Genomic DNA, 12,068 nt, shown 5'->3' on the forward strand with positions numbered 1-12,068 from the left:
ATCTAGAATATTAACCTGACATGCCTGATAGATCTTCTATATATACATTGCATAGGATATTTCACATTCATCTGGGATACCTCCCATGCAAAGCATTTAGGAAGGGCGAGACTTTTCAATAAGTAACTTAAGCTTGACAGGAAGGTGATGCTGTAGCTGTAACGGTGGAATTTGTTGGTGGATAAAAACCCTGCCAAAGGCAGCCAGGAAAAGTGCAAGAGAAGCTTTCAGTGTGGCTCTTTGCTCTTTTTTAATAAAGAAATGTGGCCCAGTTCTGATAAATCTGGTGCAAAGCTATGGCTACATCCGAACTAAACGTGACACCAGCGTCTTCAGTTACTTTTGGCTTCAGAACAACTAAACCCCACCTGTAGCTACCACCCCATTTTCCTCCGATGATGCTAATGGGTGAGGTCCATTTTCAGACCTGGCATAATCATTTCAGAATGGAGCTTTGCAAGATGGATTTGCCTGATGAAAACAGAATGGTGGAATCCAGCCAATCAATAATGGAACTACTTTTGTTTTTTTACAACTTTTTGAATTAAATTAAGAGTAAAAGTGAACTTTTTTTCCCAATAGTCTATTTTTTTTTGGATGTACCTGTATATAGCCTGCACAGGCCATGTGATTTGTAAAAAAATATGATGGTTTGTTTTATTTGTGTTATACATAAATACTTTAACCTCCCAACTATCAGTCTACCAAATCATGATGCTATACAGAAAACAAAGTGTCAAACATCCAGGCATGTACCAGTCAAATACTCTGTGTCTGGGCTAAAGGATACTTCCATTCCACCAGGCTGATGCAGGCCCTGCGAATTGGATTGTTTAATGTTAGGCAGAACAGGGCTCTGGGTGGTCTGCTGTTGGTAGATCCTCCCTGCTTTTTGCTTTTGGCATACTGCTGCCTCTTTTTCTGTGCCAGTGAGCCTACAGGAGCTGGTCCAGCGGTGCTGGTGGGCTGTGTACTCATGTCAGACTTTGCACCATCTCCCTGCGCTTGGCGAGCAGCACTGATTGCAGCATGCCAAGCAAGCACCGGGCTGACACTGGAACTCGTGGCCATTGGCCCTTGAGTACCACTGTTGGCCCCAAGAAGGCCATGAGAAGAGCCAACAGGCTTGCCAGTGGTGGATGGGGCCTGCAGGGGCTCCAGTGAATGGAGATGGTGCAGCTGGAGGTTGCTGTCTGACCAGAGTGCAGAGTTTTCATTGGAGGATGTTGTCTTGTTGCTGGCATACTGTTGCCCTGAGTGGAGAGGTTGGAAAAAAAAAACACCTATCAATGATTATGCCATGAGTGTCAGACTTCACAAATGAAAAATTGTAAGCATCTCTTTGAGCAATGATACATATTTTTCTATGCAATGACATTGTATACTATTTTTAAGTTCTACCTGTATGATTGCAATATCATATTTAGGTTAATTAGAATCTAATCCAAGACTTATATCCTACTAAGTGGAACATTATCTGGACAGAAAATAAAATGTCAGTTCCCACAGTTTTTATTACTGGTTGTAAAAAAAACTGTCACCTTCCCAACTTAAGAATTCATTTTTATAACTGGTTAAAATGTAGCTAACTGTCCAAAAGGACAAAAGAAGATGAAATCTAAATCTAATGACTAAAACCTAAAAATAATCAGTGCAAAAGAATGACATAATGAATGAGAAAAGAAGAGGGAAAGAAACAGTTGAAAGGTGGGGGGAGAGGGTGATAAAGAGTCATTATCAACAATCAATATGAACCATGGCTAAAAATGACAGTGCCCTTGAAACAGCCCCATAGTGGTCAGAGCAGCTCAGACTCAACCACACACGTAGCTATGACAAAGCCACACAAAATTTAAAGTCCTCTAAAAATTCTGATTAATTGAATCATATTCACAGATGTTTTACGCACTCTGGTTTCCCATGGTTGGAGGAGAGATCCAAAGGAAAGAGATAAATAGCCACTCAAAAATCAAAGGAATATGGCCTTTTTTAAATTTCATACAGGTATGTATATGTTTTCTAACGTTCTAACAAAACTGTCAGAACCCTTTTGGCCATAAAGTCAGTCAATAAAAGCGGTAGGATACGACTTAACAAAAAAATTCAAAGTTTGATCTGAATGAGACAAGTCTCCACAACACCGGAACGTAACAAGTGCTGTAGCCTAAAAAGTGTAGCATTTTTAGAGAATCGTCCGATAGCCTGTGGGGATGTACAAATCTAAAACATCGACTCTGCTCCTCTCGACTCTACTTTGATCTGAGCTAACACAAGCACAACACAACAGCTAATGCTGGTCTGTACACTTCTAAACCGTGGCTACAGCTAAAAAACCTTAACGGAGATGAAAAGTTGAGTGATCGTCTCTCAACTCATTCAGTGAGTTTGAAGCATGCATTCAACCATGAATTCACTTATAATATATAAATATATATACACAGCCTACTTGTACTCCATCATTTGACAGACGCCTCCGTTTCCAGTGGATTTGATGGATGCTTTCATTGCTGTCATCTCGCCATAACACGTAAAGCAACCAGGAACATTAGCTAACGTTATTAAAGCTCAATCCGTAATCTAAGATGACAATATTTCCAGAAGCAGACGAGATTCAGAGCATAAATTTGTATTCTCCCCTGTCTCGCAGCACTTCAACTCCTCTTTTGATTCACTCAGAATTTATCTTTTTACCTTCGGACTGTTCATTTGTTTCCTGCATCCTCGAATCCACATCGAAGTTATCCGTTTGATATCCAACACATTGTAGAAAAAAAACATTTAAAGGTGTCGACGAGAAAGCCTGAGCCCAGATAAATTTTCCACACGCAGGAGGAAAATGTGTAGCAGGAGCGCCACACATTTTCGCCACATCCGGGTGCCTGTCTGTGGATGGATCTCAGACGACACAGAAACTGTTGGCGACTATCCTCGATGAGGTTGGGCATAAAAATGTGCTGCAACTGCGGGCTTCGGTATGGCATGCACTTACATTATATTACAAATACACCTGCTGACGCCTTCTCAACATCAAAATGCGTTGGCCTATTTGATAGCTCTTTGATTTGATTGATATGTCAACATGAGAGAGGGTTCCAGAAGTTTTTACAATTTTTTACAGCCGTATATATATAACGTTTCAAAATCAAAAAGATAAAAATACATTAAAGGACACACAGACAGCGGGTGATAGCCCAGGTTATGTGATAGAAATTACAAACCAACTTCCAGGCTAACTATTCCTCGCTGAAATGCGTTGTCTTGAATGATAATAAATTGTTTAATGTGAAAGAAACAATTGAGATTTCTCTGAGTTTTTCTCTTGCAAGAACAATTTATTTAGGCTTCAGGACCCTGACCTATGAAACCAGAGCCTATCTAAGCGTTTAAAGAGAAAGTGCAGGTTATTCCATTTGGACTTACCCCTCAGGGGTCTCCCCCTTATAATGAACGGCATTCTGTCACCTGGTTCCTCTCTGCGGCCTCATTGTGTCGTTTTTGCCCTCACTATGTGGAGATTCCAGTAGAAATAAACTGCTGTAGCTGTGCGGGAAGGTTACCAGTGATTGGATTACCTGTGCCTCTTATGGAGGATAACAGTTTCACCGTGGCACATAGCCTAATCCTCCGGTAATAATCCTTGCGCCAATGTTCCCTCCGGGGAAAGGGCGGGGGTGAGGCAGGCGGCTACAGCTTAGCTGGGCCAAATAGCAATCACATAATTGTATTGTCAAAGATCAAACGATGTTTAATGATGTTATCTAACCCACCAAACACCAGACGTCATTTAGAGAATGTGTTTTAGGCTAACTCTGGTCGCTCACCATACAGTTAAATAGTTGTAAGTCATTAGAAATGTGGCTTTGTTAAGTCAGTCTGATTGGGTCAGGATTTCCGCCAAAAAATCTTGTGCCGTGTTTAGTCCTCTAACTGGCTCAAGGTTAGCCCGAATAAAGGCCTAGTTGCTAAATTTTCGTTTTGTTGAATTGTCTTGAGATTAAAACATTAACCATCACTTCATGATTAGACTGTTAAGGATAGTCATAAAATCAGATTAGGCTTTTTATTGTGGGTAAATGATGATATAAGATAAAAATCTAGCCTATGAATCAATATGATCATGATTTCACGGTGGAAATTAGGTTTAGGCTACTATGCAGCCACATTTAGAGAGTAGAGGGGCCTCTTAAAGACATCTTTATACCTCTAACAGATTTTCACCTTTCAGTTTCAATGAAATTAAGACATTTGACACCCTTTAATCATCTTTTCAACCTGGTTTTGTTGGTTGGGAAAACACTAAAACATAAAGCATGATGGGCACTTTAAGGACATATTCATTTCAAATTGACCTTTTAGGTTTATTGTCATTAATCAAGTGCAACACAACCTCACTACAGGTTCAAAAAGAGATTGGAGGGAAGTGCTTGTATATAACACTATATCCATATCCATTACCTTATCTGCCAATCTGAATATTTTTCATCTTGAATAAGAGCATGAGTAGACAGGTCTCAGGCAGGCTATGACTACCAGCAGCTGCTGAAGTCCTCATATTTTGTTTCATCACAGAGCCGTTCATTAACTTCCTGAAGAAGTAACAGAAATGCTTTGAAAACTATGGTTATAATCATGCTCCATTTTAAGAACAAGCCAGTTTAAAAAAGGCTTTCAACTATTTTGTAAAGACAAGTGCCTTGGTTTTTGATATTTTTACAGGCTATGTGTATGAAAGGAAGGTGTGCAATTTGATCTGAACGAGTGTTTTGGCATTTCACACCTGTCCAACAAACATTTATACAGAGTATTGAGTATATCTTTAATCTCTTTCATATCGTTTGTTCTTTGAAGGTTTAAGATTCTCAATAGGTTTAAGAAAAATTTTTTAAACCAACTTGCTGCAACTTCAGTAATAATCATATCTGGTCACTTAAACTAAAACAAAAGGTGACTGAAGACCCTTCAAGGTCAGTTTTTGGGGATCCCACCTGAAAGCCATTATAAATAGAGGATCCCCTTGTGTGCTTTGTAACTAGGATTTCTATAGGGAGAGCAAAGGCCATAATTCAGTGAGATTTTATCGTCCTGTATAAATTTGTTAAGTGAATAAATATATTTCTATTTTTGTTAAGGGATGTTATTTTAAGCAGCTCAGTGCTGTGAGAATAAAAAACAGTCATGGACTGTACAGAGGTGTGGCTTTTCAGCAGATGCTGGGCCCTGCATGCTGGAAAGGGACAGCATGCAGTTGGAATCAAATCTGGGGTTGCAGCAGTGAGAACTACTGAACTCTTTAACTTTAGAACTAAAAGAGCGTAATGTCCCCAGATAGAACATCAGCCTGTCAAATACCATTCTGGCTTGCCATTTCAAGGAAGGCATCCTGGGTTACTCTAAAATCATGCCAGTGAGAGGTAAGTGGGAAACTTGGGTGTTCACACTGCAGTCAAAAGTGACCTGAATATGACTTTTTTTTTGCTCACATGTGACTTGTATCTGATTTTTTTTCTGACTGTGTGAACAGCACAAGTCACATTGGATCTGACCTTTTTGAATCAGATTCAGGCCACTTTCGTATGTGGTTCTCAATCAGATACGTATCTAAACTTTTGGAAGTTGACTGCAGTGTGAACAGGCAAACCAAAAAATCAGATCTGAGAGAAGATCAGAATTGAGCACAAAGTCCTGCAGTGAGAATGTAGCCTTAGGGACTTCAAGTTTTGCTAGATCAGTCTGCAAAGAACGAAAATGCAAACAACAGAGCAGTTATATACTGTAAATATGAAAATCCTACATGCAGGTAATCTAACATTTAACCATTTCTTCCTGATGGATGATATAAAAAGAGCTTAAAACCGTTGTTCTTCTTTTCCTTCACTTTTCTCATTACACCTGTGGGCACTCATCCTCTTACCCTTATGGTCCCATCATTAGAGCTGACCCAGTGCCTCCATTCATTATCATTTTTCAATTCAGTGGATCTTTGTGATCCTACTTTAACTCTAAATCTTCAATCTCTGATTGAAAGTTTACTATATACACTACCTCAAATTGACATTAGGTTATATAAATCATCCCTTTTCATAGAAAAATATGCCTTTTTTGTATCAAAATACAAATTAGTTGTTGTTTAATTTTAAAAGTCTCCATGTACTTATATGTAGGGGAAAGGTTAAGGCAATGGGCTATGTTTGTTTCTCTCTGTCTTCTCCCTCTCTCAGCTTGAAAGGTTTAATTTCCTCATTACCACCACCAAGGAGGTTATGTGATCGGCAGGGTTTGTTAGTTTGTTCATTTGTTCGTTTGTTGGTTAATTTGTTAGTTAGCAACATAACTCAAAAAGTTGTAGACAGATTTTGATGAAATTTTCAGGAAATGTCAGAAATGGCATAAGGAAGAACTGATTAGATTTTGGGAGTGATGAGGATCACCATCTGGATCCAGGAATTTTTTGAAGGATTCCTTACTACTGGGAGATAGGGCTAATGGCGGAGATCTGCACTCTCCCAGTGCTTTTCTAGTTCTTTCATTCATTTATTCTGTTCGTATTCGGGGCTTTATTCACATCTACTCTGAATAAAAATACACCTTATATGAATATAAAGACACCTAAACATGTTATTTTTGTATCGAACATGACATCCCTTAGTCGAGAATAGATGATGGGCTGCATTACCCTATGTAAGGTTACATTTACGTTAATAAAGTAAATTTAATTTGGCTGAATTAGTGAACTAAACTAAAGGACAAAGGTGAGAAAGTATTTAAGATTGAAACTGATATTATGCTGAGGATAAAACCAGCGCACAAGTTGTGTCAGTTAGAAGAAATATGATGATTTGAGAGAAGATTAGAAATTGTTTTTTAGAATTGAATTAGATTAAAGCTCTCAATTTGCGATATTGAAGAAGCCTAGTAAATTTATCGTATTAAGGTTGTTATTTTCAAGATTAAACAAGACTAGGTTAAAACCTAGTATATGGCTGACCGCATCTATCTGGGATGCCTGTTGACATGCCTGACTGAAGTGTGTTTTCTGGCAGAGTGACTTTTGTAGAGGTGTGTAATTGTGCTGGCCCTAATGTCTGTGGGTTGAGAATTGAATTGATACATGAATAAATGAATAAAGAAAGAAAGAAAAGAAAAGAAAAAAGCACGAAAGACAGAAAAACATCTTAAGAAAGCAATTATGTTCAACAATATGCTGTTATCTAAGTACAGTATTTCATTTCTCAGACGTTGAGATCTCTTTGTTCATGACTTTCAAGAAATGTAATAAATCGTCCCCAAATTTTGATGAAATTCTCTATTTTCCCTTTAGTAACGTAAGTCAGTTTCTCCAGGCCCTGAATATACTGAACAAGCTGACCGAAATGATGGGAAATCTATACCAAAGCAGACTGGGAGTAGAGGGAAAAACATCTTTTATGTTATGGAAAGCTTTCATTGTTGCTCTCTCTTCTAGTTGCTCTCTTCCATTGTCAAACTCACAGACATTAGGGTCAGCACAATTACACACCACAACAAAAAGTCAGTCTGCCAGAACACACAATCCAGTAAGGCATTTCAACAAGCAACCTGGATAGATGTGGTCAGCCATATATGTTTTAACCTAGTCTTGTTTAATTTTATCTTGAAATGAGATCTGGACTTTTCTGGTTAATTTGGCAGGTTATGTGTATTTAATTCTTTCCTCTTTGAATAAGACTAGTACACCTTCAAAATTTGAGTTTTTTACAGTGCTTTGCCCAAGAAATTCAAAAACAAAGTTCTGTCTCTGCATGTAGACATTGAGTGGATTTTTTTTTTTAAAGTAACCTCAGTGGTCCCTGCTGTGGTACTGTAGAAACATGGTGGTGCAAGATGGAGGAGTCCTTGAAGGGTGACCCTCCTTATGTGCAAATAAAAGGTAAATATGAATAAACAGCTAAAATTCTAAGTTAGTAGAATCAGAATTAGTTTAATCTATTAAGGTCTATAAACACTTATTCAAATACTTGTAATTATTATGTTCTATTTTTTTTTTACCAAGTGTTTCATTAAATGCTACTGAATACTACCCACTGTACCTTTAACACTCTTCAACATGTTAAATTAATTTTAGGTAATTTTGCCCAGTACTGCTTAGCATTTTTCTTTTATGATACACATTTAGTTTCTGAATCTGAGTTTCTACTCAGCTGGAATGAAAACAGTTGTATCAAAGAAGAATTTTTCAAAGAAATGTATTACATAAATATTTACCATTACGAAAGTCTGCAGTCAAATATACTCTCACACACATGAACATGCAATATGAATGAAACAGGAAATGATAATACCTCTGCATATGCTGAACAAACATCTCCCCAAGGTTTTCTGGAACATTTCTTTTCCACTTAACTTGAAGGCTTGTTGGCATCTTGAGAGTTCATTAAAGCAGAAATCTTCCTCTGAAGAGCTTCGTCCCCTCATGACCTCATGCAGGGGCAACCAGACAGTGACAGTTTAATGTGGGTCTGCACACAGTAGACGACATTGTTTTTAGCACAGTAAAAAAAAGAATAGCTTCCATTATAATCATGAATTCAGCCACTTATTGGCCTATATTTTATTATAAACGCTGTGAATTTGCTCAAGCAGTATCCCAAAGGAGTTTTCAGTAGTGTTGGCAAACTAAAAGCATTATTGAAATAGAATAACAAGGAGAGAGATGAAATTAAAAGAATTAATTTTTTTTTTGTCAGATCTTCATGAAGTAGCTGACGGCACTTCCAGCGAGGTAATCTATCACAAGTCTGAACATGAGTTTCATCAAGGCAGTGACTAAGGAATTAGAATGTATTCCCATTTGTTTGCTGATAAGATAAAATAGCATGGCCAGGGTCAGTGTCACTGGAGACTGCTCTCCTTTTGGACTAGGTCTTCCTGTCAGCCTGGCTGGTATGGAAGACATCATATAATTTCTTGTTTGCAGTTTAGCCAGAATAATGTCTTCAGTTCCTTCATATGTATCCAAGTGCTGCTGTTATTGTTTGATTTATTTATGATGCTGAGTTTTAGACTCCTGAATTGCTGAGAGCCAGTAATATTCCTCTGCAATTGTTTGTGGCTTTGTCAACGCCCAGTAAACTTTAGTCCAATCTAGTGAACAGGACAGATTGATTTTTCCTTAACAGCATACTCTCTGGGTTTTAATTCCATTGTTGGTTTTTGATAGATTGTATTGCTCCTTCAGTGTGTTTTCCAAAGTCCATTTGTGCTTCTCAGTTGTGCATCTTAACACTGAGTATCCTTTGGCAGCTTTCAGACAATAAAAGGTCAGGCTTGATGTGTGTTCCGGCTCCTTTGAAGGGTTTTTTTTTTTGTTGTGGTATTGGTTCCAGGGTTCTGTTTATATTCATGAGTAAGAAATTCTCATGGATTCCAAGATTCCTCCCTCTTCTGCGAACAAGAACAAAATACAAAATGCAAAAGGTAGACAAAAACTGAAGAAAGAGAGAATTTGGATTGAAGAAATAAAGTCCAACACAGATAGGTTGATAATTTATGCTTCTGTATGCATTGCCTCAAGCCTGTGAAAAACTGATGAAACCACTTCTTAGACTGATGACTGAGCTCAAACTAAGAGAGGGCTAATCTGGGAAGACCAATGCACTTATTCTCACACAACTGTTTACACCTATCCACATTTCCCTAGGTAGCTGTAGATCCTGCAGAGAGACAAACACTCAAGTTGCTAGGTTATCTCAGCGTCCTAGTGGACCTAAAATATAGCAGTGTTTCATCACACAGCTATTCACACACCCACACACATGCACACAAGCAACTTAAAAATTAAAAAAACAGTTTCATCAGTGAAGACTAGGGGCATAATTTGTCTTCAACAACACAATATCATGGAGGACGCTGTCAGTTTTCCTTGGGTGATTGTTAAAGGTTGCTAGTGATGACTGTTTAGTGTAGGGAGCCTATTAATACATTTTTGAGCAGAAATATCTCTTACTTTCTCATAGCAGATGGCGTATTTTGCCATTAGCTGTTGAAAAGTCAAATTCCCTTGAGATTAGTTGCAGCCATTCACATTTTTGGCAAAAGGTTTTATATATATATATATATATATATATATATATATATATATATATATATATATATATATATACAGTGCTTAACAAATTTATTAGACCACCCTAACCCTAACCAAAGTAAGGTTTATGCCACAGTCGCCCTAAATTAACAGCACTGGTAATTACCAACAATATGTAGAAGCTCTTTAACCCAAATGATATTTTTAAGGCTAAAATATAATTATTATTGTTACCCATGATTTTTCAAATTTACTGATTCACAAAAAATGAAAAAAAAAATAGTAAAGCACATTATTATTTCTTGATTAATATGTCAAATTATAGTTATTTACCTGCATTCCTGAAGAGAAAAATTAGTTTTAGTGGTTGAATGTTATGCTTGATTCATTTCTGACTTCTCAGAGAAGCCCAGTGAGCCGGCTCAAATTTGGGTGAATTCAGTTTGAAATCCCTCATTCCTGTTCAAAATGGTATAATGTGGAGAGCTCACTGAAAACGAAAGAGTCCGCATTAAAACACTTCATGATGCTGGATAGTCTTTGAGACAAACATGACAGGTGGTCTAATAAATTTGTTAAGCACTGTATACATACATAGAGAGAGAATATATATTGATTTGAGACTTAGAACAACTGAGAAAGCTGAGGTTCAATGTAATGTCCATATCATTGTAACATTTTCTGGTGTTTTATCCTTTTCTTAAAATGTTACAGTTTGTCACATTCAATGGAGACCAGCTAAGGCTGTACAGATTCACTGTCTGACTGGTAACCAACACAAGTGTTATGACCCTGGACGAGCCCCCATTTATGTTATGACCCAGCTCGTGAGGAAAAGAGTAGCAACATAAAACCAAATGGTGTAAGTAAAATAAAGTTATTTATTACAAAAGAAGTAAAACTCTGTTATACACTAAAGTGGGGGAAAATGAAAGGGCCGATGAGTGCTGCCTAACTAATAACCAAATAAAACAGAATCTAAACTAGAAAAGCACTCGGAGAGCGTAGACCTCTGCCATTAGCCCTATCTCCCAATAGTACAGAATCCTTTAAAAAATTCCTGGATCCAGACGGTGATCTGGATCACTCCCAAAATCTAATCAGTTCTTCCTTATGCCATTTCAGACACTTCCTGACAATTCCATCAAAATCTGTTCACAATTTTTTGAGTTATGTTGCTAACAAACAAATAAACTCACTAACAAACGAACAAACCCTGCCGATCACATAACCTCCTTGGTGGAGGTAACTAGTGTTTTAAAAACGGACTACCCGGTGAAACAAAATGAACAAAAATCCTAACTAGCTAAACTAACTAACCAAACCTAACAACAAAGGAACAGCACCCATAAACCTAGTGTGACTGAACAAACAGAACAAAACCTACATGTGAGTGTGTGCCTAAATCTAAACTATGACCTGGCCCAGTCCATCAAAACGAGTGCCTCAACAAACAGAATCACAAAACAAATTCTAAAAACCAAACAGAATTCTAACAAAAAAGAGTCACAGTGGCAAGCTTAAACACAAAATGAAGCTATGCTCCAAGTGTTGGTAATCCAGGCTAGTAAAGGTTTGACTTTTGATCATCTGTGTGAACTTGTGTTGCTTGAGGAAGTGCTAGCAGATGCGTTAGTTCTGAAGCATGAAAAAGTTTTGTCTCACTCTGATCATCGTGAACCACTTTTGGCTGGAAAAGAACACATCTCTCCTCCGAGTATTCGCCATAGTTTGCCTGTGACTGATGATATGCAGGAGTGTTTTTTCTGCCATGAACAGGGACATCTCAATGCTGTTTGCCCCATTTTAAAGAAAAAAGAGCAGTCCAAACCCCCAAAATCGCCATCTCCTATTGGTCTCATTCAAACTGTGTCTAACAAAACTGTAAGCTTGACTAATTTTAAACCATTTGTCTCTAAAGGTTTTGTCTCTTAAGTGCGTGATAAACACAAAGTCCCTGTCACTATCCTATGGGATACTGGCACCAAACAGTCTATGATCTGTC

General features: G+C 37.8%; 1 protein-coding gene across 1 annotated transcript; it reads right to left on the minus strand.

Annotated features, from left to right (window-relative positions):
• Positions 1 to 759: 759 nt before the first annotated feature.
• On the minus strand, positions 760 to 2,768 carry LOC121517152 (voltage-dependent L-type calcium channel subunit alpha-1D-like). Its single transcript, XM_041798708.1, has 2 exons — positions 2,692 to 2,768; positions 760 to 1,253 (listed from the first exon to the last, which is right to left on the minus strand). The coding sequence occupies exons 1-2, from the start codon at positions 2,717 to 2,719 to the stop codon at positions 760 to 762; spliced, it is 522 nt and encodes a 173-aa protein (XP_041654642.1). The 5' UTR covers positions 2,720 to 2,768.
• Between the last annotated feature and the right edge of the window lie 9,300 nt (positions 2,769 to 12,068).

This window comes from Cheilinus undulatus, linkage group 11, assembly GCF_018320785.1.
Source record: "Cheilinus undulatus linkage group 11, ASM1832078v1, whole genome shotgun sequence".
In the NCBI taxonomy this organism is placed as follows: Eukaryota; Metazoa; Chordata; class Actinopteri; order Labriformes; family Labridae; genus Cheilinus; species Cheilinus undulatus.